Source organism: Hyaloscypha bicolor (genome assembly GCF_002865645.1).
Source record: "Hyaloscypha bicolor E unplaced genomic scaffold K444scaffold_15, whole genome shotgun sequence".
NCBI classification, from domain to species: Eukaryota; Fungi; Ascomycota; class Leotiomycetes; order Helotiales; family Hyaloscyphaceae; genus Hyaloscypha; species Hyaloscypha bicolor.
Genome location: NW_020194517.1, coordinates 178,798 through 204,114, shown reverse-complemented (window position 1 = coordinate 204,114; position 25,317 = coordinate 178,798). Strand labels below are relative to the sequence as shown.

Genomic DNA, 25,317 nt, shown 5'->3' with positions numbered 1-25,317 from the left:
AATAAGACAAGAAAGTTGCAGCATGTCATAGAATTTCACCGAGACTAAAGTTAAAAATTGGGAGGAACGGTAACAAGGAAATACTGTAGGAGTAGAGGCTGGGACCCTTGAGAGAAGAGGTGCAGGAGATAACCATAATCCGATGAAGGATACCGATGCAAAATGGCGTAGGAGGTAGGCGATGACAAACCGGTCTCCTCTATAGGTGGATGGGGGAAGGAACGACTTCATATGAACCAGAACAAGACAGGCAGCACGGAAGCCGGATTCAGCCCACGTGACAACCGGCCACGACACAGAGAAGTGATGGAACCATTGATAAGATTCCATATTCTAGCAACTTTTCCGTCCGAAATACCATGTATGGAAATAAAAAACGCCATATCTAGAACCTATGATCGCCCTGTTGATCCATAGTCTAAGCTCACCCTCGCGGTCCGAAATGTGTTCCGAGGTATTCTTCGTGGTTGCGATAACCTCGTAACGCAAGGAAAAATCAATCTGTTTCTTGTTCTGCTCAACCCTGCATGTGCTCCTCCCGACTGCGTTTGATCATAAGCCTGGCGTGCCAACTTCGGACGAGGGCTCGCTGATTTCCAAGATGGGAGTCTTCGTCCCAACCTTGGTTTCTCCGTTGAGTGGCAAGTGCTTGAGCCCCAGGCCGTCTGGCATGCCACCGGTGGCCTTTTGCATCTTCTTGCTGAATTCGCGCTTCATACCGTGTTGCACTGCATCAAGGACAGTGTCAACGGTAATCTTGGGCGGATACGCGGGCTCGGTGCCATCTTGGTAGACACCCGTCTTGACGAGGATAGAGTACCACTCGTTCTTTGATTTATCATTGAACTGGTTGGTACCTCGGATATCACTCTCAGGAGTGTCACCAACGAAGTAGACAGTCTCAGGGGGTCTGTTGATACGGTATTCATCCTTTCGCCACTGCTGTAATAATCTCGTGGCGAATTCAAATGTGCCAATTTGTGGCTTTCCGAAGGCAATAGTCTCGAGCTCCTTGCCTTTGGTGAGATCTTTGAAAAGCATCTCGACCATCTTCCGCAGAGCGCCCATGCCGAGACGCACGTTGTCATGAGCTGCGGACCAAACGATGTCGTTGTGTGAAAAGTAAATGGGTGGACCTTCGTCGAAAGTCTCGGACAATGTACCAATGTAACCTCCCTTTGACATGGCAAGGTCGAGAATAATTTGAATATCACCAGCCCAGTCACGGCTATCAGCGAAAACACTGGACGGAAGTCAGTGCTGTGGTTACCGAAAGGCGGGGTCGGCAGGAAGGGGCAAAAGGGGGAGTGGGGGTCAGGTGGGGGGTTTAGTCTTGGCAATACTTACAAGATTGCTCCGATCTTGGTTTCGCCATGGTTTCTCTTTCTCGAGTTGGCTCGCTCCTCGTCCGTCAACTTGCGGAATGGCGTAGTAGCCTCATTATCCTTGATGATATCACCCGGAGTGACAACATCTCGGAAGCCATAGCCCTCAGCGACTTGTCTACACTTCTCTCCTTCTCCGCCAACGACTAGCACGGTTTCGTATTTCGCAACCATCTCTCGCATGGGAGTGTGACCGCAGATGAATTGAGCGGGAGAGACCTCGATGTCGAGTTGACGCGAGAGATCGATGCAGCGTTCTGCTTCTGTCTTACCTCCCCCGTTGGTGAGGAAGATATAAGGACTATTTGTGTGAGCAAGATCCTTCGAAAGTGGTGTCTCGGTGGACTGACACCTTCATCCCATATTCATTTCCACCATTCAGCACTTTCATCGCCTCGATGGCTTCGGGAATGGGTCTTCCTCCTCGAATCAAAACTCCATCGATATCGAAGGCAAAGGCAAAGGAATCAGCTGTTGGGGGGTCTGCCGGAGTGAGAGGAGAGGCAGGTGTGCCTGGTGTCTCGGGAGAGCTTGACGTCGGAGAGATCATAGCCTCCTCTTCAAGGTCGATTTGCGCCAACTCATTTCTAGCAGTCTCCAGCGAGGCAGCAAAGCCGCCATGCTGAGATTGTGATCTTTGAGCCATCATTCTTTCGGGTGTAATAACAACAGGGCCTCCTTCTTTGATATCTCTCTCTGTGGCAGTCATGGATGAGAGACGTCGAAATCCAGGTCTCTTGCCCCGAGGCGGATGTAACAGATTCGACGGCGCCATCGTGGGAAGATATACGTCTACTCGCCGTGAGTCGGGTTACAAACGTGGAGCCTCTGGAGACAGTGGGTCTTCCGTCGTTAACTTCGTTCGTCTGAAACAGCGCTGTCTGACCCAGAAATTGCTTGGGAAGGAAAGCTGCAGTCAAACAAGAGGGATTGGGCCTGGAGTAAGATCGGTACCAAGCGGAATTGCGCAGCAAACTTAGAAGGAAAGGATCACGGGTACCAGTGGAGCCATATATGGATCTGGAGAAGATGTGATGGCAAAGCGTTCCTACCTCGCTCTAGTTTGTTGAATCGGTCACCTCAGCTGTTGTTCGCACTTGCTCGAAGAGAGGTGTGAACAGGACCCATAATTCCACTCTTCTCCAGGAACAACTAGACGGAGCGGGTGCATCTTGGTGGTGAGAAAATCGACGGAACAAGGCCCACATTTTGAAGATCGAGGTGGGATTGTGCAGGCCAACTTCAATATTTCATGAAGTTTTCTAGCTGCGGAACAATGCTCGGGATCCTATGGAAAGGGCTTTTGCACATGGGCAAATGATAAGTCAACAACCTGTTGTCAGCAATGCAAATGGATAGATCTGCTTCAAGGAATCATTCCGGGAGAAGGCTTGCAACCATTTTGTCTCGGGATATGACGCAGTGCTGCAGGACATCCGGGGCTCGTCCGACAGGGGCAACCGGGAGAGGCGTGCTTCATGTTGACGAGGTGGTTAGCTAAGCCGCCGCATCTTTTCTCGAATAGGGGATGGGTAGAGTGGGAGATGGTACGAGTTGTACGAGGACCCGCCGGCGTGTACAGTACTACAGTATGAAGCAACGGTGGCCTTCAATTGGAGCTGGGTTAAAGGATGAGAGTCATGGCATCCACCGTTGAGCAAAACGAGGTTAGAGGTTGGATTGGGGCTGGGACCGGCGCTGGTTTCCATTTTTTGGCCTCGCTTAGCCGGCATTTTCTAGCCAATGGATAACAACCGTCGCCTCCTGCCCTCAGCCGCCTGACTCAACGACCTGGTCATGTTCCTGTCCCGCCTCGCAGTGAAAATACCTGCTTTAGGAAGAAGCATTGGCCGAGAAGCAGAACTCAGGGCTCACCGATAGTCAGACTTAGCGATCTGGGGCAGTGCCGATCAGTTGCACGAGGATGGCCAACCCCAGGGGAAAGGATATCAATTTACTTGCATGTGCCAGGGGCAAGCACATTGACAATCGTCATTACAGTACACACGGTGAGAGGGTCTCGCTGTCAAAAATATCGATGTGAGGGATTAAATATGACCGCAGACGTCCATCTCGGCGTGTTACCCTGGATCATAGTCACGTCGGCCATCTTTCGAACTCTTAGCCATCAGCAACGGATGCAGCTTCGTCAAGCGTGTGCACAGTAGCTTGAATCATATGGATTCAGTCTATTTCTATCTGCTTTGCACATTTTACAGCTCGGCCGCGTTTTTCTTTCAGAACTTTAATATCTTTGACACATGAGCTATAGGATTTTAACTTTCGTACCAGTGCTTGTGCTACTTCACATGTTAAAAATGATTTTAAGGTAAGCTTCAAAGTCCGTCCTTGCCTGGCGCGTATTAGTCGCTGCTGGAGTCACATCTCCAAGGCAATATGACGTAATCATGCGTCGGCTCAGAGAAAGATTCTGCGAAAGTGTCCGTTCAAGCGAATGGAATCCAACCCGATTTCATGACTCAGGAATCCTCAGGTATCTCCAACAGTGGAAGAGTGGGACACTATCCGACTTCATCCGACTTCCGAAAAGTTTTCAAAATCACAAATCGATGATCTTGTTGGCCACCACTGTCCCAAATTTCCGGTCTTGAATCCGCTTTACACTTACTTCATTGGCTGGGAAATCGGAATGTACTAAAAGTTGGGCGAGATTCTACTGCCGACATTTGAATGTACCGGAGCACCTGAGATATTCCTGCGCTCAACTTGAAAGCAGTTCAATTTCTTTTCAATTGCTTTGAGGTTAAAGATAGGAAACTATCCATAATAAGACACACCCGCCAAGGATTGAGATACCTCTTCATCCATCGTCCGTCATTCATCTATCTGAAGCCTTCCAACCTCTCCCAAAACTCCTTCACTTAAGAACTTAGATGTTTCTCCGTCCACCTACTTAGTATCGACTTTATTGGCCCCTCCTCCTCCAATGTGCCCCCTGATAGTCGGAGTTGGGTTGAACTTCCCATTTTTCAGATTCTTCGCTTCGGGTTCTCCGTCATACACTACGAAATACTGATCCGTTTGGTTGGGCATCACCATAACCCTCGCGGTGACCCATTCTAACGCCGTTTTGTAATAACCGTTTGCAGCAAGTACTCCAACATCACTGGCTTGCCACATTCTGCCCATCGCATGGATGTCCTGCGTCCAAAAGTTCGAATTCCGACTCCCCTGTCGGAGGGTGTATCCAATTATAAGAGTCTTGGCGCCTATCTTCTTCCGTATATATTGCCTAAACCATTCGGGCTTTTTCAAGGGGTCAGCGATTGCTCGATGGAGACTGTTCTGGGAGAGCGGGACACATTGTCCCCAGGGGCAAGCATGAGACAGTCAAAAATATAGAAATGAAGTTTCGCCTCAAAAACATCCAGATGTAAGCCATGCACAATAAGTTCGTCCAAAAGCACGCATGCCTTGTGTGGCCGCCACTCCGTGTTCTTTGCCCTTCCCACCATGGTTATCAGAGCTCGTTGTCGGGCAGCTATTGGTCCTCCAAGAAATGCGTAATCTAAACGATTATCAGCACGAAGCTATCAAATCCCATGAAGGCCCCCTTTATCTGTTGCAAATTCATATTGGCTTGTTATGCCCAGATGTCTTGGCACTTCCACAGATGGGAACGACATTTTTCACAGATGGCTCAGACCCAGAACCTTGCATCACAGCCCAATAATAAGCCTATCAAAAACACCAAAACCACCCATACTATATCCAATAACAGCATCCAAACTTTTGATACCCCAACTGCTCCGTGATCAACTGATACTGAGAATTTAGACAGTCTGATCATCAAGGAGTAATCTGACGGGAAATCGGGATCAATGGAAGGTGCTGAAGCCTCCCCATTCCCGTGCATGGCTACAGCAATTACACGGTAGTCTTTCAGAGCCCCAGAAGCAAAGCTTAGAGTCTCGTTAATGTGTCCAGCGTAGCATGTTAGAATCAAAGCTGCCTTTTTTTGCTGGAAGGGTTAGATGAACAGTAAACGACTTTGATCGGCTTCTTAACCCCACTTATGAACGTGAAGGGGGAATGTTGTAATATTCGATGCCCGTTGAGTCATAAGGATCTGGTATTTTGACGGATTCTGGATGTAATTGAGATTAATGAATGAAATGAAGAGAGAAATCCGAGTTCCTGAAGAGACATATTTTGTGACGTCTCGAGGAGGTGAATGTCTCGAGTCCCAATGCGGAAGGTGGGGTTGATTGGAGTTTCAGGATAGAAGTCGGCGAAGACTTTCCCCGGACCTTTGCGATCTTCACACCATCCATCAACAACCTTCATCCTCGAGACTTTCACTGTCAAGTAATATACATATGAGAGTATAAGGCCAAAGGAGCACCGAACTTCATCACTCAGCAGCATGGCAGAAGAATCAGCAGACTACCCCATCATCGACTCCCACATCCATCTCTACCCCGCATCGGAAATCGAAACCCTCGCGTGGTGCAAACCCTCCAATCCTTTGCACAGCCAACACTCACTCGAAGAATATGCCGCAGCCACTGGCTCTCCTCCCTCCCTCGAAGGCTTTATATTCCTCGAGACAGACCGCAAGCATGATCTCGTTACAGGGCTCGAGGATGGGTCCGGCTGGGAATTTCCCTTGATGGAAGTTGACTGGCTGAAGAGAATTGCCCTTGGTACGCCGAAAGACGGGGAAGGACATACCTCAGAACAGAAGAAACAGTGCTTGGCGATTGTTCCTTGGGCTCCTGTGCCAAGCGGTGCGGAGGTATTGGAGCGCTATGTTAAGGGGGTGGAGAAGCATGCTAAGGATAGCTTTGGGAAGATTAGGGGATTTAGGTACCTGGTGCAAGATAAACCGAAGGGGGCGATGCTGCAGGATGGGTTTATTGAGGGATTGAAGTGGTTAGGAAAGAAGGGGTTCGTATTTGATCTTGGGGTGGATCAGCATAGAGGTGGGAAGTGGCAGTTGGAGGAAGCGGTGGAGATGATTGAGAAGGCTCATGAGGGTGTGGATGAGGAGGACAAGGTGACATTCATAATCAGTGAGTATTCGTTCTGCCTTGAATCTCATTTCCGACTACTGATATTCCTGCAGACCATCTTTGCAAGCCGGACCTTTCGGTATACAATCAGACAGATCCAAAATTTGTTGCGTGGAGAACAGCAATGTTCAGACTCAGCAAATGCAGCAAGACCTATATGAAACTGAGTGGATGTTTCTCTGAGATGCCAGATAAACTCAAAGCTTCATCAGCAGACGATATATTCCTGGCTCTTCAGCCATATCTTGTGGTCATTCTGGCTACATTTGGGCCCTTCAGAATCATGTTCGGCTCGGACTGGCCAGTGTGTACTATCGGAGTTGACGATGCCTGGAAGAAATGGAGGCAAGTAGTGGCTAGGTTCTGTGATTTGGCTAGCTTGAGTCAGGCGGAGCAGATTATGATTTGGAGCGGAACTGCTATCAAGGCGTACGGAATTAAGGAGTTGATGTGAGAGTTCAGCGAGATACCAAAAAGTCATTGTAGTCTGTTGCTTCCAGATGTATCCATCGAAAATACCCCTCTTGCAGTCTCAACACTTCCATCTGCAACCTGACCCGTGAGATGAGGATGATTGGCTCCCATATGCAGAAAGGGTCTCCAACCAATCAACCACCCATAACCCGTCACCTTGCTCCAATCGGTGCATTTGAAAACCATGCACCTGACTAGTATCATCAAGGATTTTAAACACCTCCAAAGAACTCGTACGCCATCCATCACCTAATCTTTCTCAGCCAACGCGATACACAATATCGCCGCCAATAATCAAGTCCTTCCTTATCCCACGGTCCACTTACTTCATTTCGTGCTTACCCCTCACCCCTCGGGCCCGTTACTAATCCACACGTTGGGGCCTCGCTCAGTTCGCTGGACATTGCCCCGAAAAAAAATGGCTACTGTGTACCACCACGATTGCACCTTCCGTTGGCTGGGCCTCGAGAAACTAAAATGTTGGAACTTTATATACCGCCCAGTGGCACCTTGTGCTCTCTTGTCATTCCCAAACCCCCATCTTCCGGGTAACACAAGTCCAACTCAAGCGTAACGGCGAGCACGAGAACGAAACGATGATTGCCAGTCCTCCTCCCGCAGGCGTCTACGTGCCTGTCCCGACCTTCTTCGTCTCACGTACAGCTCAGAATTATAATGCCGTTGCCGCACCACTGGATCTGGAGACACAAGCCAGACACTCACTCCACCTCGCCAAATCGGGGATTACAGGCTTGGTCCTACTTGGCAGCACGGGAGAAGCGGTCCATTTGAGTGATAAAGAAAGATTCGAAGTTCTCAGTGCCGTAAGAAAGGCGTTCGATGGGGGAGGCTTCAAGGAGTATCCCCTCATTGCCGGGACAGCGGCCCAGAATATCGAGGTGGTGGTGGAGCAGCTGAAAAGTGCGAAGGAAGCGGGGTGTCAGTGGGGCCTTTGTCTTGTCCCGGGATACTTTGCGGGTGCGAGCACCCAGCAAGGAATCATTCAATGGTTTACTGCTGTTGCGGACCAGAGTCCGATTCCTGTCATGATGCGAGTTCTCCCCCCTTTTCAATTTAATCTGGTGGTTCGCTTACAATGTTTTAGTTACCATTACCCTGGAGTTTCGAACAACGTCAAAGTTGTTCCGTCTACCTACGCCATACTCTCAAAACACCCGAATATCGTTGGCTGCAAGCTGTCCCATGGAGATGTCTCGTATCATGCTCAGATTGGAGCGAATCCCAATATTGATAATACGAAATTCCATACCTTTACAGGATTGGGACAGCAACTTTTGCCAGTTCTTGCTTTGGGATGTGCCGGAGCTATTGATGGAACTGCGGGCTTCTTCCCAAAATCTGTAGTGCATTTGTATAATCTTTCTGTTAAGAATGCACCCACCGAGGAGGAGGTTAAGGAGAGGAGACTGTTACAATATAAACTTAGCGTGGTTGAGGAACTTGTGGTCAAGTTTGGCACAGTGGGAATCAAGGAGGCAGTAAGTCGAGTATTGGGAATGGGAGATAGAGAAGGGACGAGGTTGCCGCTCACTGGAGGGATTCCGGGCGGGGACAAGGAATGGGATAATTGGAAAGAAGCTATGGATGACTTAGAAGCTGTGGAAAAGAGTGTTTAGATTACTGAGAGGCTTCAAAGCCACGGATCAGGGAGTTTGGATTAATACCATTGGTAACCGTAAGCAGACAGTCTAGAGTGGTATATTTATGCGGCAATAGGAGACCACCCCGAACTACTTCTTCGGACTCCACGCAACAATCCCTTTTTGAAAATGTGATGTCGTCTGAATCAGGGGTGGAATGCGGCGATAAATATCCGTGAATGAGGAAGAAAGTCATGAATTCATGAAACTACAAGAAGGGGTATGAACACAGTGCTCCGCCAGAGGAAATCAGTCTAACTTCTATAGCCAAGCTCTCCTGCGCATGCTATCATTTTGTCCTTTCCACCTCGAAGATCAATCGCCGGGTATCTTCGTCGTCCCATGGACGCTTTTTCGACCCAGCACCTAGCCCTCCATCCATCCATGCTTTAACCTTCCACGCACTCCCTGTCTTCTCCCCAACCTCCTTCCACAACTTCTCAAAGGTCGTCTCGTCGTGCCTAAATACGTTCTTGGCCGCGCCAAACGGTACATCCTTGGGTTTAGTGCTCCCGACTTGTGTCCCAAGCACTAGTACTCCTTTCTCATTCTTAAGCAATCTCACAATCCGTTCACATATCTCTCGCTGCCCGTCCAAGTCAAATAAATGAAGGAATAGCCCAATGTGGACAATATCCATCTTTCCGTCTATTTCTTGAAGTGGTCCTTGTTCATCGAAGATATCTGCCACGATGAGCTTTGCCCGAAAGGTATCTCTGTCCAAGAATAACTCGTAACCAAGCTCAAGGTATTGGCTTTCCAACTCGGCGCCATAAAGTGAAGAATCGGGAGCTCCATCATAGGCAAGCTTTCGTAAGTCTTGAGCGAAGCAGCACCCTAGGTCTAACAAATTCGCCCCCGATTTGATACGTGATAAGATTTCTGGGTACAGAGGAGACTGCGAAAGAGCAAAGTCGATAAATCGTAGTTGCCCAATGCAAGGTAAGGGATGAAATTCCCAGGCTTTCTCTCGCTATCAATTTGGGGTTAAAATAGGTTATAGCAACGGAAAAGGATGCTCTTACAACTTCAAGGATGTGTGGGATGACGCGATCTGGATGGATGCGGCTGTAATTCTCGAAGAGGCCTCGCTGGGCAGGAGTGAGGGTCTCGAGATCTGAAGTGAACCATCCAACGTTTTTATCACGGCTTCCAATCCGAAGCCTTGAATTCTCCTGCTCGTTCGGCTCATATTTTGTGGAAGTAGACATGACGAAAATGCGAATAGGTAGTACAGAAAAAGGGAGAGAGGAGGAGAGAAGAGGAGAGGAGAAGGCCAGTTGTGCCCTTACTGCTATATGCACCCTTTTTCACCAAGAGGATACAAGTACTCTATTTCGCCGGCGGCGCGAGTCCGCCGAGGTGGTAACCAAGTGCTTCTAGGAAGCACTCTTCCTTCTCGCACGACCTATCAAAGCGCCAAAGCGACTTACCGCCTGTAAGTCATCCCCGGGAAATGCCAAGACATAACCGACCGTTTGGGGTGGAAGAATAATTTTGCCAGGAACCAGTCTTCCGGCTGGTGGTCGGAGATGGTGAGCGAGGGTCTGCGAGTCTGCGAGAACAGCGCAGCTGAGGGTTTCACTTTGAGTTTGAGACCCCTAGAACCCCGCCCTGAGCAACACGTGCGATGAGGGGTAATGGAGAAACCAACGGCTTTTGGCTTGTGCCTGGATGATGACCTGACCTGCTTTTGCTGTGCCGAAGCCAGCAACGGTCGAACTGGTAGGAAATAGCCAATGGGGGCCAGCAGAGTACCAACAATCGGGCGGGAGGAAGCCTGGGTGAGGAAGATCTTCACTGGGTGTGGAAAGGTGACAGAGCTATCAGCCCACCGCGTGTAAACGCTGGTGATGTATCTGATGTCGACAGAGAAAAGCTGTGGAGTTGATTCTTTAGATTCTTTAGAGGAGAATGAAGCGAGGAATCCCGCGAGCATTGCCGTCCCTCGCCTTCCCCTTCCCCAACCCTTCCCCTACCCCTGGCCCGTGAATCTCGCCAAAGCCAAAATCGACATGACATCAGAGCCCAGCCCGCTGGCAAATGCGCAACATCAAGCTCTCGAGCCGCATCAGAGCAGCAAGGTTACGTCCCGCAAGGCCAGATATCAAGAATTGCTGCGGTTCGTCCAAGGTTCGCCGTCCTTCCGGTCCCACTCACGCAAAGCATCGAGATTCGGGAACAACTTAAGGTAGCTATCGCCGATGCTCCAGCGCCATCGGCTTCTGAACATTTTCTGTCCCTGCCCTAGTTCACCGACCATCACCAGAGCTCCCACCGTTGACTCGTTCTCCAAACGCGGTGTCTCAATAACCGGTTAAAAATTTTCTTACTGCGAGCTTCTCGAGTTGATTGAAGCTCAGCCCAACACAAAGCGGTCTCTGGGACCCTCTGCTGCTGGCTGTCGTTGATTCTCCAGCTTCAACGAGGACGTTCCCAACGAAAAACTCTGCATCAATTGACAGAGACAAGTCGCCATCATGGTCAAAATAGATCACCATGAGTATCTCACCGAGGAAGAGAAGCGCTTGAAGGAGGATAGAGAACGGGAGGCATACTGGAAGAAATGGGGTCCCTACGTTGCTGAGAGACAATGGGCCACTGGTAATTTCCCTTGATCCTTTCCAAAGGATTGAATTACTGACTGAAACCTCAAGTGCGTGAGGACTACAGTCCTGATGGTGATGCATGGAGTCGTAAGTTGTCTAAAATGCGTTAACATCCATTATAATGGCCACTAACGATCCTCCAGATTTCCCCCACGAACATGCGCGATCCCGAGCTTTTAGGTGGGGAGAAGATGGCATTGCAGGAGTTTCGGATACACACGGTTTTCAGAATATCGCATTTGCTTTCTGGAACGAAGAAGAGTCAGTGATTTGAAGCTTTTAATCCCATGATAGCTTGCTAAACATTGGGCAGCAACTTCCTCAAAGAACGGCTTTTCGGTTTATCGAACCCACAAGGCAATCACGGCGAGAGTATTAAGGAGGCGCATTTTCATCTAGATAATACCCCAACAGTTCGTTGATGATCACCCGCACGTACCGAACTTCAGCTACTCACTGAACTAGCATTCCTATATGAAACTTTTGTATAAATATCCCCAACGAAAATTCCCATACGAGGATCTCATCAAGGAGAACGCGAGACGCGGAAAACAGGATCGAGAATACCAAATTGTTGACACTGGCATATTTGACGACGATAGGTACTGGGACATAAACATTGAGGTAGCCAAGGAAACCGATGAAGAGTTGCTCTTCCGAGTAACTGCATGGAACAGAGGACCGGAACCTGCCCCATTACACATTATACCGCATGTGTGGTTTAGGAATACGTGGGCTTGGGGACATGAGACTCCGGACAAGAAGCCCGGCATCCACCAAGTGAGTGAGACAGTTGCGGCAAGCAAGCATCACAAGTTGGGAGAACGCTATTTCCAACTCTCCCCCTCACCCGGAGTTGGACCAAGTGGGCAAGATGTGCTACCAGAGCTTATCTTCACGGAAAATGATACGAATTACGAAAAGCTGTACAAGGGAAAGAATGAACAGCCATACGTCAAGGATGCATTTCACCGGTACATTGTAGACAAGGAGAAGAACGCCATCAACCCGAAACGAGCCGGCACTAAATCTGCTGCTTGGTTTGCCTTCAATGAAGGCGGTGGAGTAGCTCCAGGCGAATGTGCTGTAGTAAGATTCCGATTGTCCAAAAAATACGAAGACTATATGGATGAAGAGCTTTTCGACGACATAATCGACAAGAGGAGAGAGGAAGCCGACGACTTCTACTATCGCATCAGCCCTCTTCCAATGTCTGAGGATCTTCGCAATATTCAGCGTCAAGCCTTCGCAGGAATGATGTGGACAAAACAGTACTATCATTTCATATGGGACCAGTGGGCAAATGGAGATCCAAGTCAACCTCCGCCTCCACCAGAGCGCAAAGCCATCAGAAACACGAATTGGAAGCATATGCATCTTGATGATATTCTTTCTATGCCTGATTCGTGGGAGTATCCTTTCTTCGCAGCGTGGGACTCGGCGTTTCATTGCATACCCTTGGCCATGATTGATCCGGACTTCGCCAAGAAACAACTTGATCTCTTCACTAGGGAATGGTACATGCATCCGAATGGGCAACTACCTGCTTACGAGTGGAATTTTGGAGATGTCAACCCTCCTGTTCATGCATGGGCCACATTCCGGACCTTCAAGATCGAGAGAAAGCTTTACGGACGCCAAGATCTCGACTTCCTCGAGCGGGTCTTCCAAAAGCTGTTGCTCAACTTTACTTGGTGGGTCAATCGTAAAGACTTCGATGGAAAGAATGTGTTCGAGGGAGGGTTCCTGGGCCTTGACAACATTGGTCTATTCAATCGGTCTGAGCCTTTACCAACAGGAGGTGTCCTGGAGCAAGCTGACAGTACCGGATGGATGGCTTTCTACTGCCTCTGCATGCTGAATATAGCTTTGGAGTTGGCAAAACACCGTCGAATTTACGAAGATATCGCCTCGAAGTTCTTTGAGCACTTCATCCTTATCAGTGACGCCATGACCTACAAATCTGGTTCCAAAGAAGAGAAGTCCCTGTGGAACGAGGAAGATGGCTTCTACTATGATGCAATCTCTTGGGGTGGACCATGGACGCAGCAACTGCCGATCAGGTCGCTTGTTGGCCTCATCCCATTATATGCAACTCTCACCTTGGAACCCGAACTCATCAACAAGCTGCCATCTTTCAAGAAGCGCGTTGACTGGTTTATTGCAAATAGGCACGATGTGGCTGAACGCAACATGGCTAGCATCAGAAAGAGGGGCAAGGACAATAGAATTTTGTTGTCCTTGGTGAGCAAGGATCGCCTCGAGAAGATCCTGAAACGGATGTTGGACGAAGATGAATTCTTCAGCGACCATGGCATCCGATCACTGTCAAAATTCCACGAGAAACACCCTTATTCGATGGATGTGAATGGGCAGGAGTTCAAGGTTAGCTACGTTCCCGGAGATTCTGACAGTGGTCTGTTTGGAGGCAACAGTAACTGGAGAGGTCCGATCTGGATCTGCGTCAATTTTCTGCTTGTCGAATCTTTGCAGCGATTCTATATGTTTTATGGTCCTACTTTCGAAGTTGAGTGTCCCACTGGCTCAGGAGAGATGATGCATCTCGGCCGTGTCTCCGAGGAAATCCAGCATCGCTTGCAACATCTCATGGCACGCGGAGATGATGGACGAAGAGCAATCAATGATGGAAATGAGTTATTGGATTTCGACCCTTATTGGAAGGATAATTTATGGTTCTATGAATTCTTTGATGGTGATAGTGGTCGAGGACTTGGTGCTACGCATCAGTGTGGATGGACAGGATTGATCGCAAGAATGATCCATGACACTGGGTAAGCCAGCCCTTTTCCTTTATTTGATATGTTAGAAGCTAATATGGGTGAAGATTGAGCTGCCGTCTACCCCAGACGCCGAAGACACCATCCACAGGAATGGCACACTACTTCGATGATACTTTCACCCGTCATGTTGCCCAAGGGAGGGCCGACAAGTCTCCACATCAGACTATGCGTCGCTCTTCAACAGCCCGCTCCATCGGTGCGCGAAGTGACTTTGATGCCTCTGTGAATGGGGATGCTCCAATATCAGTCGGACCTTCGGTTGGGACCGAAAACGCGGAGAGGGAGCGAGAGCGCCAAGAAGCGGATCTTCATACAGCGAACTATGTCTCGGAGCAGCTCGAAAGAGTTCGCAGTAACTCGTCTGCCGACTTTGAGACAGGTGACGAGTTTGAGGCTCAGCTTGATGGTCAGTGAATGATAAAGTATAATAGTAAATGACTTCTAAGCATTCGTTGTTCCGGCTGTGCTCTGTTCAACTTCCGGCGTTGAATTGCAGGAGGAAAGAAAGGGCTGAAGAGAGCACGCAACACTATATAGAGCTAGAACAGTAGATCCGTCGTCAATCAGTGAACCATGTTTAGCGTCTCAAGCATTCCCCTGGGGCATTACCATTTACTCCTGCATATCAATTCAAATTTCTTGGTTGGAAAGCTCTAACTTGATCATGTACAAATATGCTGTGGCTTCCGTCTCAACAACCACCAGCCTTCACCTCCCCCCCCGACCAAACAAAGGAATTTCCCGATGTGGGATTTTTTACAAGGTATCAGTGAGGAGTTTGTTCATCTTGGCAATTCGTGATGAAACACTGAGATCAATTGTCCGGTCACCGATCTCAACAATCAGTCCACCGAGGATATCGGAGTTGACCTGAAATTCGGTGAGTCGATTGGACCATTGAATGCCCTTTTGGGGGAAAAACATACCTTATTCGTGACCTTGAGTTTCTTTCCTTGTCCAACATATTGAGACTTTGAGACGGCAGTCTCGAGTCGGGACAATGTCTTGCTATCCAATTGCTGTACCGAAAGTCAGCAAATACCGCAACAAAGGCCTTGGCTCTCGTCTGTCAACCCACCGAAGCACTCGTCACAGTCAACTCAACCTCCCCCTTCGCCGCGCTCATCAGCTCGCCAAACTTCTCACAGACTCCTTTCAACAGACCCAACCGGTTGTAGAAAGCCAATGTTTCGAGGAAGTTCTTCACGGTATCGCCTTTATCCGCACCTCCGGTGTGCTTATGGAGCTCGGAAACGATCGCGGCCTTGTCTGCTGCAGACAAGGTTGGGGCCTCCATAATCTTTGCAAGTTTGGCATCTTTGTGGTATACTTGGTTTAATGCTTCAATGGCTCTGGCGGTGTTGTCGAGGGTAGAGGACTTCACTGCTGCTGTGTACTGTTGCGGGTTTTGTTAGCCTTTTGCCTGATTCATCCTCACCCCCCACCGACACAGAATCGACATCATTCATCGCAATTGACAACATTTAATGCGCAAATAACGTACCAGAGCAGTAGCATAAGTGCCATCAAGGCCGTAGAGAGCCTTAGGCGGTTTCGAATCGGCAGCCGCAGGCGTTGCGTAGGATCGGGTTTGCGTTCTTGCGATTGCTCTTGGGACGGCAATCCGTTGAGGAGCTGCCGCTCGGGTAGCGCGGAGGACTGCTCGACTCGAAAGCATGATGAGATGATCAATTGGGGTTGCGGAGGGGAGATGAGAGCTTCGTGGACGTCCGAAGTTGAGGTTGCTCGGCAATGGAGGAAAATCAAGCTGTGTCATGATCACGTGATTTTGCATCCTTGCAAGACGGATGCAAAGTAGACTTAAACACCAATGTACCGATTGAGATTTAAACGCAAGCCTTTTTTTATTCCCCTCGCCCTCCTTCATTGGCCCATGTAGTCATGTTTTCGCAAAGTATTATGGCTTCCAATCTGAGAAATCACCATGACCTGTCCACACTTCGCCTTGCAGATGTTACTGTAATGCTTCACTAGGAAACGCTGGGACAGAAAGGAATTTCTTAAAGAATTCATGTTCAGCTGCTGAAGCTTGGCTTCAATATAGGTGCACTTTAACGTCATAACCATTCTCCGGCCGCCTTGTAGCAGCACATCCCGTGAAAGACCCATTCCCAAAAGCATCCGATTGTGACGCCAACGCTGTGATCATGCTCATATCTGCCTCGTCCCTTCATCAATTCAATAATCAGTCACTTCTGAGCATACTGTCGACAAGGTCTCCCAATGGTCCCCAGAAGTCCTTTCCACTAGCAAGGTTGTGCTCATCGATGAACAGAACGTAGTGCTTAAAGCTGGTATTAAGGTGAGCCTCGAGGCCAAGTTCTCGAATGACCGGGTAGTGATGGCAATAAATATGGGCGTATACACGATACATGCGCTTGAACACTTGTCGAATCATGCTGGGAAACGACTTGGGGAAGGGAACACCTGAGAATGTTAGAAGAAATTCTTAGTTCGAGCCTCCTTTCCACGCACCAATTCTGCTGGGGAACACAGCCTCATTGTCAATATTGTTTTGGACCCATCCCATCAAATGTTCGATGTATGTCGGTGCGGGCATTTTGGTAGGTCTTTTGTAGTTTTCTGAATCCTGCCAAAGGTACTCGAATCTGTGGGGAAAATTAGATCAAGTTTGCGTGCACAAAGAGAGTTTTGCATACTCGTCTGTGGCCTTCATCTCGGGACATGATTGTGGGGAGCAGAATTCGGTGATCGATCCGTAAAGAAGGTTGATATGATTGTAGAAGTCCACCACTGAATCGAGGTAAGCTTGTGCATTCCCCACGACAATCAAACTTCTTACTATTGACCGCCAGCCATTCATTCTCGTCTTCGCCCTCTGGAAGCTTTACAATCTTTCGCAGACTACCCCCGCCCAGTGTAGCCTCGGCATATTGTCGCAGTTGGTAGCTCGTGGTGCCCTTCGTGGCGTTTCGCGGTCTGAACTGATTCTTCGTCCGCTGGTTACTATCCATAGACTTCTGTGAGTAAGGTGATACATATGTTGCTTCAGGGACCTGAATAAAAGGACCCTTTTCGGCCCTCACCGAAACCGTCACGGACGAAACGGATTGAGCGAGGGTGCAAACGGGAGGCAGGGCTTTGGGAGCACGAGGACTCAAGAAGTGCAGAATAGTAAAAGCCATTGGGGAAAAATTTAAAGACTAACACAGTTGTGATGAAGGAAGTCATCGTGGCTTTGGAAATAGAAAACAAGCAATTTGTTTAGGCTTTTCTACATTCCACGCGTTAGCAGGGCAATAATAATCCTCAGGGGGATTCGCGTACGACTAGGACCCCAATTGGGCTTGCAAGACTTCGATTGCCTTCAACACAGGGAAAGAGTTGGCTTCGTTCAGAGTTTGGGTGTGGACGGGTCGAAGATCAAGCAAGAGTTGAAGTCGTGGCGATGCTTGAAGGCGAGCGCTTGTTTACTTTCGCACCTGCCGTTGGCTAGCGAACTTTAACCTTGACGAGTAAATCCAGGAGCCTAAGGCCCCACCCGACTGGATCTCACTTGGGCCAGGAGTTTTGAAAGTACAGGAACCGAATAACGCACCTGGAGCTCACGACGACAGAGTTCATTATGCCGGCAGACAGACGCTATCTGGCTTTATTGATGCTGCATCCATGACCAGCAGCACATCTCTCCTTCGAGCAGAAGGAGCTTCAGTCGCCATATCACCGACATGTCGACACCATTGACCAATATAAGAGTCTTCGTGCAATGGACAGAGCAGACGGTCTTTGCCGGCGAGGAAGTCGAGTGCCAGATCACGTTTAAGAATGTTGCCACTGTTCCTGCACCATCGAAGGCATCGCTACATCCATCAGCAGCCAATGGGTTCGCATCGGGGGGGGAAAGGCAGAGGAAGGCCCCAACTGCACAAATCAAGATGAACTCTACCCTGAGTCCTCGACCTTCCCCGCCGAATAGGGGCCATCGAACAGCCCTTTCGTTATCTGCGCCAGTGGGCACTGCGCCAGTGCAGTCTGCGCCGGGATCTTGGAACGGAGAGCCCCCGAAAGCGTCCAAAGATGGTGGCACGCATAAACGATCCGTATCCATTATATCTATCGGAGCCAGTGAAGGAGGGTTCGACGATCAGAAGAGCCATGGAAGCTTGCCAGAGAGACCCCGTCGACTATCTAGGGGACACGGCCGTTCTGCAAGTCTGCAGATAGTTCCTCGAAGATATGGCGTCAATGGAGGACCTACGTCTGGTAGATGAGACCCTACTTTGGTGGCAGAGCTGCTGCTAATAGACTTTTGCAGCGCCGATAAATCAGCGATCTACTACTCAGCCTTCGCCGTTGGTTTCCTCGTTCTCTCCTCAAGATGCTGATTCAACTGCACCAGAGCAGCACCCGAGGCGTAAAGCCGGGACCGCCGCGTCGACCCCAGATATCTCAGGAGGCCCTTTCACGAGACGGAAAGGATCAACATCAGCCCTTCCACAGCACTTCAAATTCCCAGCGGTTTCTCCTCCTGCAGATGCAAGACCTGTGGATCAATTCAATGGTGCAGGAGGATCGCACAATGTCGAAGATAACGTTCGGTTACTTTCACCACGGTCGAAGGAACCAATTCCTGCCATAACGGAACACCCTTCTGCTCCCGCGGCAAGAGTACTTTCACCGTCCAGTGTAGTAGGAACACCTAGAAGCAGTGGAGAGTTTTACTCACTTAGCAACAACTCCACGGAGACCCTAGCCTCGGAGTATTTACCCCAGGCATCTGGTCGAATGCCTTCATATGCGGGCCACTCGAGACGAGGTTCGAATTTTGCTCCAATGAATCACCGACAACCGGAGACCTTGATGATGGGATACGCACAAATACATGGATCTTTCACTCTAGATGGCTCGTTAATCAGCCAAGCACCATTCGAGGAGGTGAAGCGGAAGGGTGCTGTTGGAGGCCAAGGTGGTGGAGTGATCGGAGTGGAAACGAGTAAACGAGATAGTGGACTCCTGCGGGGTTTTGGATGGGGGAATCTTGGAGACTCCCTTGGTGGTTTCCTCGGCGGCGGCGAGCTCAGCAGCATAAAAGAGATGCGAGGAATTGCTGGCTCGAGGTCGATCCCGCTTCTGTCAACCCCGCAATCCATCTTGTTTGTCGATCTTCGGCTTGCTCCCGGGGAAAGCAGGATCTACAGATACTCCTTCAAGTTGCCGCGGGGTTTGCCTCCAACTCATCGTGGCAAGGCCATCAAAATCTCATACAAGTTAGTGATTGGGACACAGAGACCGGGAGGTGCTAAAGAGCAGCAAGTGAAGTCGGTGGAAGTACCCTTCCGAGTTTTAGGGAGCGTCAACACTCATGGTGAGCTTCTTGGACATGATCTGATGGCTCCGTACGTCATCCTTCGCGATCAGGCTCGTGTGAAAGCCGTGGAAAGCATCGAGAATCTGGGAGCATCTAAAGAGCTGGAGGTTAAGACTACTCCTAAGTCAAATGAATCGACATTGGAGGACTTTCTGTCATACGTTGATGAATTACTTACAAAACCACGACAAAATTCTAGTCTGGGGTTACTTTCTCCCACGGATGCCCCGAGGTCACTTCGGCGGCATTCATCGATCGAAGAGCCCGTAACAGCAAAAGAAGCCATCGATATGGCAATTCTGAGGAGCAACGTCACAACAGAAGCTCAGCAAAGCGCAAATAGATTTGAAATCGCTCGCAGTGGGAAGAGAGTAGCTGTGGTCATGCTTGCCAGACCAGCGTATAGGCTGGGCGAGACCGTCACTGCAGCCATCGACTTCACAGACGCTGAAATTCCCTGCTATGCAATACACGCAGCCCTTGAAACATCGGAGAAGGTGGACCACACAATTGCGCTGCGATCTGAGGCCAGCATTCTTCGGGTCACGCGTAAGGTCCATGTCTCCCTTTCAGAATCAACTCTTTTCGCAAGACGAGTTGTTTTCTCCCCCACGATACCAGTCTCAGCCACTCCGGAGTTTATAACAAGCGGCGTCAGTCTAGATTGGCGCGTGCGGATAGAATTTGTTACTCCACGTCTGCTTGGAGAAAGTGAGTCAGCCTTAGGGTATGCAGACCTTTTAGAAGAAGTCTCAAGGGACGATCGAGGTGTGGTTCTCGCATCAGCAGAAGCCCTGGACTGCGAAAGTTTCGAGGTATCTGTCCCTCTCAGGGTCTATGGTGCTCTAGGAGGGAATTCCGATCGAGGCGAAGGGGCTTCGCAAGGCCTTGTTGTATAGATAGATCTCGTGGTAGGCATCTTGGCGCTGGTGATATATAGAAGTCAGACATAAAATCTAAGTGCATTCATTTCTATGACCGGACCGCAACCCGTGATTCTTTCTTCTTGAGTAGGCAGGCAGGGCCAAGTTGGCTCAGCTCCAGCCGGATTGGATGTTAACACGCAATGTCCCAAAAGTTTTAGGTACATCGATGGCCTTCTAGTTGAGCTGTGAAATGAATCTATTTATCGATTGTTGCACATCGACTCAATGTTTGAAGTCTTTTTGGGCCATTCAGATTGTCCTTGGCTTCGAGTGTGAATACTCTGCCTCTACTTTTGTCTCAAGTCGTCTTTCGTCCGAGATCTTGAGGAAAAGTCAATATCAACTTATGTTCGACATTGAGTGAATAATTTTCCTCGCCTTTTGCCAATGCCACAGACACTGATATTGATGCAGTGGAGAAACTCGTCGCCAGGGTAAAATCGATCTTTTCGAAAGCGACGCGGGTTTCGGGTGCTGCATCGGGCCGAGGGAGACGAATAATCCTTCGGCGCCAAGCCGGTATTCAGGGGATTGAAATAAGTCAGAATATCATCTGATTATTGTTGTGCGGTTGCGTATGCACAGGTGAGGCTTTACATTATTGCAAAGAAAGACTGATTTTCATATGGTTGGAGATGAGATCTCAATTCTAAGACGAAAATTAGTCAAGTCAGAGAGTCTAGCGATTCGGGATGCCAGACGTGTTCGTGGCGCTGCACAGTGGGTACGAGTCTCTATTTGAAAGACCGGGGGCGATGGTTCATTCCCGAGGCGCCCGGGAGCTCTTCTGAGCGGTAGGTGATAAGATTCATTGTTTCGTGCCTTTCAATTGGGACAAAATACTTCAGGGGTACGGTGCCAAGTCGGCTCGGTCGCTTCACTAGCGAGCCCCTGAATCCACCCGCCAAGTTCCCTTCATTTGAGACGATTGCTACCTTACTGCAAGGCCAAACCTCGCCAACAATAGCATCACCTTCCACCCCACGTAGTAACTCGGCCACAACTTTTATTTAGTGATCTACAGACGACAGTGGACAGGTTATATACTTGAAGGATTTCGCTGATTACCTTCATGCGGACCTTTTGCTTGCAAGAAACAGCCAGCGAATCGGGCATATTAACGCCATCGGCAAGCCTTGCAAATTCACCAACCAAAATATTGAAGCAAGTTTAGTCTCAGATGAGACAGTCGAGATTGCTGTCGGCCGACTGATACACTCCGTATAGGTTCATCTAATCTCCTGTCAATTTATTTTTTGGGACTCCTTGTGCCGCATTTCCTTCCATTTAGTCTTCAGTGCATGACTTCGGATGGGAAATTTCACTTACGGGATCATGGCTCTGCTACCATCTATAGAGTATCGTCCATGGCCCCGTGTCACTTACGGTCCCTGATTACCCCAGATTACCAATTTGTGATGTAGTCGACCCCTCGCCATGGGGCATCAAATGGAGTCTCCATATTCACGGGTTGTCACCGCACATGCCAGTATGGCTATCGAAAAGAGCCTTGTCCTAGCATCTGCACCAACTATTCTCATGACCCACTGTTATTTTGCCCCAGGAACAGATCTACAGCCGGTGCAGTGTCTCACGCGATATGCCATTGTCTTCCTGACACCGAGGAAAACAGGAAGATCCTGGCACGGAAAACTCTTCTTCTTCAATGCTCTGCCAACAACCCCTATTTCTCCGTCAACTTCATACTTGAGTTATAAATCCTTTGAAGATGATGGACTGGCCCGCCTCACCCCTTTTTTGTTCTGAATAGGGCAACTAGTATTCAACGCTCTCCAAATGACCTTGATGCTTCGAACTCGGTCGGTGGCCTACCAAAAAAATCGGGGTTGAAACCCCAATACGCTATCTACCGAATCTTAAAATTAGCTTAGAAAATTGAAAGTTTGATCTCACACGATGGGTACCCCAGCAATTGATCACCACCTACCTTCCAGGTGGACCTCTACGAAGTGAAACTCCTCGTGGACGACCCAAGATTTTGTCTTCATCCCATGACATTGGAAAACATCAAACAGCCATACAATCCGACGTCATCAAGATCACCAAAGAGACAGGTGAGGAGCAATTTGACTCGTTGTCTGATGGAAGCCGCATCCTTGGAGCTGAAGAGGACATTCCCCAATCGCCGGTTGAATTGACTGATACTCAAGGTGGTGAAAAGGACGATTGGCTCAATTCAGTTTCTCGTAATCAAAGCACGAGACCAAGAGTTCAACGTGGTCGGAAAGTACTTATGAGAGAGGTCAACCATTTATCACGCTCGGTGAGTGTAGATGACATGAAGCAGATTACTTCATATCTGAAGACGCATGAGGGTCCTCGAATACCGTATTGTAAGCAGTTCCTTAATCTATCGAAAATCCCCGATGATGCTGTAGCAAGTGATGAAAGTTCCTAGATGAAAGTGTGTATCGCCTCCATGCATCTAAATACCGAGGTATTACCTCCAAATCTAAATTAATCGCCCAAAGGCATGGCGGAAGGTCTCTGCAAAGGCGGTCTTCAGCGTCGAGGATCAGCACCCTAGCCACCAGAAAAACTCAGGAACACATCTTAGCCCTCCATCCATCTTTCGCATATCTACCTTCGCTGCAACAACCCTCATCCAACCAGCCATTTCTCAGATCGCCATCCTTGATCTCCACATCGAGGAACAACTCTTTGTCCACTCAAAGAACTGACAATGATCCAATATTGCCATTGTCAAGACAGGCTTTGTCGATCCGAACACTTCGATCGTCCATCTACTCCTCCAGTAAGGGGACCCCCTCCAGTGCATCATCGCTGTGGCCTCCAACGGGCGAGGAGACGGAGATCTATCGGGTCAACATACTTAGCAACCTCCACTTTTGTACCTGCGGGTATAAAGAGAAGAGTTCCAGGAGAAATTTAGACCGGATTCAACACGAAGAAAAAATCCACAAGTCTCCCATCATCCATACGTATCTCCTTCACGTCTCAGACACGCTCTCCTCGGATCCATGTCCCGTTCAGCTCTGCGTTTCGACCTTAAATGTCGACCATCTTGCCCAATTGCACAACTCATTCTCGTGATTTAACAAGCCGGCTATTAGAATTGAGTGATACCAGGCTGAGAAAGCTACCGTTTGCAGGAACATCTTAGAGAGTGGCGTGAGTTGGATTTCAAAATCTTTCCAGACTGTTGGAGTAGCGAGTCTCTGAGGAAGACGAAGTGGTGGTGTGGATTCTGTCGAGGTATACTGAAGAGTTTGGAAAGAGCGGGCTGATCACATCAGCCCGCACTTTACTAGAGAGGGATCCAAGGTGGAGGTTTGGAAGGACCTCAGCAACATACCTTTCCCTGCCGCACTAGGGAATAGAAGCTCAACGGATGGATTAATAGTCAAAGAAGTGTCATTAATAGGACAATTTTCATTGGCACGCTAAGGAGGTTAGGTGTTATAAAGCAGAACCAGAGAGACGAGTCAAACGATGAGGTTTGAGACGAGAACTGGAAACATGAGATAAGAACGGGAAACATATTATGAAAACGGAGGGTGTCGGATGAAAATGAAGGACTCACCTTAGCGATTTCTTTCAACTACATTTTCATGCGGGTGTTACTGCTCCCTGACATTTGGTCTCAATATAAAAGTTGTTTGCTTTTCATGGACAAGTCAAATGGGGAGATTATTCAAGGCTTTGTTGATACATTCTCGTATCCAGGAAAACAACGCATAGACTTGCGGCGGGATATTGAGTCGTGGAGAAAACGATGGCCGCCCCTGAAAATTCACTTCCTTTTTGTTACTTGGGAAGAATAGGGGCAGCAGCTACCCATACCCCGCCCCCACTTTCGGCTCCACAACGGCTCTTCGGGAATGCACAGTGATCATGTTCTCCTTCTCATCCAGTCTTCACGGCGATAAATCAATTAAAAGCCACCTAATTTCGTCTCTTGTTCAGCATCCACTGCCCCTTCTGGATTCCTCAATATGTCTCCTTGCTTATCTCACCACTCCGTAGCTCTCGTCACAGCTTCCTCAGCTGGACTTGGAGCGGCAACGGCTAAAGCTCTGGCATCCAGTGGCGTCCGTGTTGTCGTCAACTATTTCTCCAGTCCAGAAAGGGCAGACAGTCTTGTCAAAGAGTTAGAGCAACTCGACTCCAAGAAGTCTACGGAAGAGAAAGCCCAACTCCCACGTTTCATTACCATCAAAGCGGATGTCTCTCAAAAATCAGAGCTCATCCGACTAGTTGATGAGAGCGTTGCTGCCATGGGACGACTTGACCTCGTCGTCTCGAATCATGGCTGGACGAGGATAAGAAACTTCTCTAATTTGGACGAGAATGTTGACGAGAGCGATTGGGATCGATGTTTCAATATGAATGTCAAAAGTCATCTGTTCCTGTTTCATGCAGCGAGGAAGCACTTGGAGAAGTCGGGTGGCTCTTTTATTACAGTTGCGTCTTTGGCCGGCGTCAAACCGAGCGGAAGTTCCGTGGTACGAGGAGCCCCCTGCCTCTTTCATTGCTGCTTTCGAATTGTGTGAGTTGACTTTGACCAGGCGTACTCTGTGACAAAAGCTGCGCAAATCCACCTCGTCAAATCACTCGCTCTGATCTCTGGCCCGATTCGTGTCAATTCCGTGTCACCGGGAGTTCTCATGACTGTAAGGATCGTTGCCTCGAGATCATGTTCTATTTATTAACTCCCATAACAGGATTGGGGCAAGCAGTTCCCGCAATCAAAAATCGACAGTGTGACAGCAAGGAGCCCCTTGAAAAGGATTGCTACTGTTGAGGTAGGTCTATGTTCCATTAATCTTCCCGTAACAGGAGCTAAGATTTATCCTTTCAGGATGTGGCCCAGCAGATTCTTTGTCTTGCCAACAGCTCCTCAACGACTGGGACAAACTCGGTACTTGATGCAGGTTTGTCAATATAATATTGCCATACGGCTAGCTTATAAACTTTATTCTTTTGGAGCTTGAATGAATGAGAAAATTTCCTTATGAATTTGCTTCGAGATTATTCACGATAGAAGATGGCATTCACTCACGCAGAGTTTCTCAATATGCTCTCAAGACAGT

General features: G+C 48.9%; 11 protein-coding genes across 11 annotated transcripts; 5 read left to right on the top strand and 6 right to left on the bottom strand.

Annotated features, from left to right (window-relative positions):
- Positions 1-552: 552 nt before the first annotated feature.
- On the bottom strand, positions 553-2,094 carry K444DRAFT_639843 (HAD-superfamily hydrolase; the record flags this gene model as incomplete). The annotated part of the gene is made up of 3 exons (XM_024884424.1): positions 553-1,243; positions 1,348-1,686; positions 1,736-2,094. 3 exons carry the CDS (start codon positions 2,092-2,094, stop codon positions 553-555), a joined length of 1,389 nt encoding a protein of 462 aa, XP_024742691.1.
- Positions 2,095-4,140: 2,046 nt separating this feature from the next.
- On the bottom strand, positions 4,141-4,760 carry K444DRAFT_607174 (uncharacterized protein). The gene has a single exon (XM_024879121.1). It carries the CDS (start codon positions 4,524-4,526, stop codon positions 4,296-4,298), a length of 231 nt encoding a protein of 76 aa, XP_024742690.1. The 5' UTR covers positions 4,527-4,760; the 3' UTR covers positions 4,141-4,295.
- Positions 4,761-5,669: 909 nt separating this feature from the next.
- K444DRAFT_580266 (amidohydrolase 2) lies at positions 5,670-6,954 on the top strand. Its single transcript, XM_024877698.1, has 2 exons — positions 5,670-6,421; positions 6,475-6,954. Exons 1-2 carry the CDS (start codon positions 5,773-5,775, stop codon positions 6,873-6,875), a joined length of 1,050 nt encoding a protein of 349 aa, XP_024742689.1. The 5' UTR covers positions 5,670-5,772; the 3' UTR covers positions 6,876-6,954.
- A 537-nt stretch (positions 6,955-7,491) lies between these two features.
- Positions 7,492-8,532, top strand: K444DRAFT_639841 (aldolase; the record flags this gene model as incomplete). Its single annotated transcript, XM_024884423.1, has 1 exon — positions 7,492-8,532. The coding sequence occupies one exon, from the start codon at positions 7,492-7,494 to the stop codon at positions 8,530-8,532; it is 1,041 nt and encodes a 346-aa protein (XP_024742688.1).
- Positions 8,533-8,845: 313 nt separating this feature from the next.
- On the bottom strand, positions 8,846-9,767 carry K444DRAFT_517640 (uncharacterized protein; the record flags this gene model as incomplete). The annotated part of the gene is made up of 2 exons (XM_024873792.1): positions 8,846-9,529; positions 9,582-9,767. 2 exons carry the CDS (start codon positions 9,765-9,767, stop codon positions 8,846-8,848), a joined length of 870 nt encoding a protein of 289 aa, XP_024742687.1.
- Positions 9,737-10,678, bottom strand: K444DRAFT_152347 (uncharacterized protein). The gene is made up of 2 exons (XM_024870611.1): positions 10,211-10,678; positions 9,737-10,157 (listed from the first exon to the last, which is right to left on the bottom strand). The coding sequence occupies exons 1-2, from the start codon at positions 10,493-10,495 to the stop codon at positions 9,936-9,938; spliced, it is 507 nt and encodes a 168-aa protein (XP_024742686.1). The 5' UTR covers positions 10,496-10,678; the 3' UTR covers positions 9,737-9,935.
- A 358-nt stretch (positions 10,679-11,036) lies between these two features.
- On the top strand, positions 11,037-14,380 carry K444DRAFT_517775 (uncharacterized protein; the record flags this gene model as incomplete). The annotated part of the gene is made up of 6 exons (XM_024873806.1): positions 11,037-11,160; positions 11,214-11,252; positions 11,309-11,426; positions 11,479-11,578; positions 11,631-13,957; positions 14,011-14,380. The coding sequence occupies 6 exons, from the start codon at positions 11,037-11,039 to the stop codon at positions 14,378-14,380; spliced, it is 3,078 nt and encodes a 1,025-aa protein (XP_024742685.1).
- A 342-nt stretch (positions 14,381-14,722) lies between these two features.
- K444DRAFT_517753 (OSCP-domain-containing protein) lies at positions 14,723-15,644 on the bottom strand (the record flags this gene model as incomplete). Its single annotated transcript, XM_024873803.1, has 4 exons — positions 14,723-14,836; positions 14,893-14,985; positions 15,045-15,362; positions 15,471-15,644. 4 exons carry the CDS (start codon positions 15,642-15,644, stop codon positions 14,723-14,725), a joined length of 699 nt encoding a protein of 232 aa, XP_024742684.1.
- Positions 15,645-15,839: 195 nt separating this feature from the next.
- Positions 15,840-17,400, bottom strand: K444DRAFT_552073 (Mob1/phocein). Its single transcript, XM_024876573.1, has 6 exons — positions 17,276-17,400; positions 17,157-17,222; positions 16,791-16,954; positions 16,648-16,741; positions 16,463-16,596; positions 15,840-16,414 (listed from the first exon to the last, which is right to left on the bottom strand). The coding sequence occupies exons 2-6, from the start codon at positions 17,177-17,179 to the stop codon at positions 16,173-16,175; spliced, it is 657 nt and encodes a 218-aa protein (XP_024742683.1). The 5' UTR covers positions 17,180-17,222; positions 17,276-17,400; the 3' UTR covers positions 15,840-16,172.
- A 112-nt stretch (positions 17,401-17,512) lies between these two features.
- On the top strand, positions 17,513-20,280 carry K444DRAFT_552070 (Rgp1-domain-containing protein). Its single transcript, XM_024876572.1, has 2 exons — positions 17,513-18,211; positions 18,264-20,280. The coding sequence occupies exons 1-2, from the start codon at positions 17,677-17,679 to the stop codon at positions 20,213-20,215; spliced, it is 2,487 nt and encodes an 828-aa protein (XP_024742682.1). The 5' UTR covers positions 17,513-17,676; the 3' UTR covers positions 20,216-20,280.
- A 3,871-nt stretch (positions 20,281-24,151) lies between these two features.
- On the top strand, positions 24,152-25,290 carry K444DRAFT_552067 (NAD(P)-binding protein). Its single transcript, XM_024876571.1, has 4 exons — positions 24,152-24,729; positions 24,793-24,897; positions 24,949-25,029; positions 25,086-25,290. The coding sequence occupies exons 1-4, from the start codon at positions 24,220-24,222 to the stop codon at positions 25,170-25,172; spliced, it is 783 nt and encodes a 260-aa protein (XP_024742681.1). The 5' UTR covers positions 24,152-24,219; the 3' UTR covers positions 25,173-25,290.
- The last annotated feature ends 27 nt before the right edge of the window (positions 25,291-25,317 follow it).

Bases quoted from the DNA above. Each gene is read 5' to 3' on its own strand.
- K444DRAFT_152347 (XM_024870611.1), bottom strand. From the start codon at position 10,495: ATGCTCGCGGGATTCCTCGCTTCATTCTCCTCTAAAGAATCTAAAGAA. The intron at 10,158-10,210 runs GTTGGTTTCTCC...GCGGGGTTCTAG, and splicing joins CCAGGCACAAGCCAAAAGCC to GGGTCTCAAACTCAAAGTGA.
- K444DRAFT_552070 (XM_024876572.1), top strand. From the start codon at position 17,677: ATGTCGACACCATTGACCAATATAAGAGTCTTCGTGCAATGGACAGAG. The intron at 18,212-18,263 runs GTAGATGAGACC...AGACTTTTGCAG, and splicing joins CAATGGAGGACCTACGTCTG to CGCCGATAAATCAGCGATCT.
- K444DRAFT_580266 (XM_024877698.1), top strand. From the start codon at position 5,773: ATGGCAGAAGAATCAGCAGACTACCCCATCATCGACTCCCACATCCAT. The intron at 6,422-6,474 runs GTGAGTATTCGT...ATATTCCTGCAG, and splicing joins CAAGGTGACATTCATAATCA to ACCATCTTTGCAAGCCGGAC.
- K444DRAFT_607174 (XM_024879121.1), bottom strand. From the start codon at position 4,526: ATGTGGCAAGCCAGTGATGTTGGAGTACTTGCTGCAAACGGTTATTAC.
- K444DRAFT_552073 (XM_024876573.1), bottom strand. From the start codon at position 17,179: ATGACTTCCTTCATCACAACTGT. The intron at 16,955-17,156 runs GTTAGTCTTTAA...GTCTATGGATAG, and splicing joins ACTTCCTTCATCACAACTGT to TAACCAGCGGACGAAGAATC. The intron at 16,415-16,462 runs GTGCGTGGAAAG...TAACATTCTCAG, and splicing joins TGTGTTCCCCAGCAGAATTG to GTGTTCCCTTCCCCAAGTCG.
- K444DRAFT_552067 (XM_024876571.1), top strand. From the start codon at position 24,220: ATGTCTCCTTGCTTATCTCACCACTCCGTAGCTCTCGTCACAGCTTCC. The intron at 24,730-24,792 runs GTACGAGGAGCC...GACTTTGACCAG, and splicing joins AACCGAGCGGAAGTTCCGTG to GCGTACTCTGTGACAAAAGC. The intron at 25,030-25,085 runs GTAGGTCTATGT...TTATCCTTTCAG, and splicing joins AAAGGATTGCTACTGTTGAG to GATGTGGCCCAGCAGATTCT.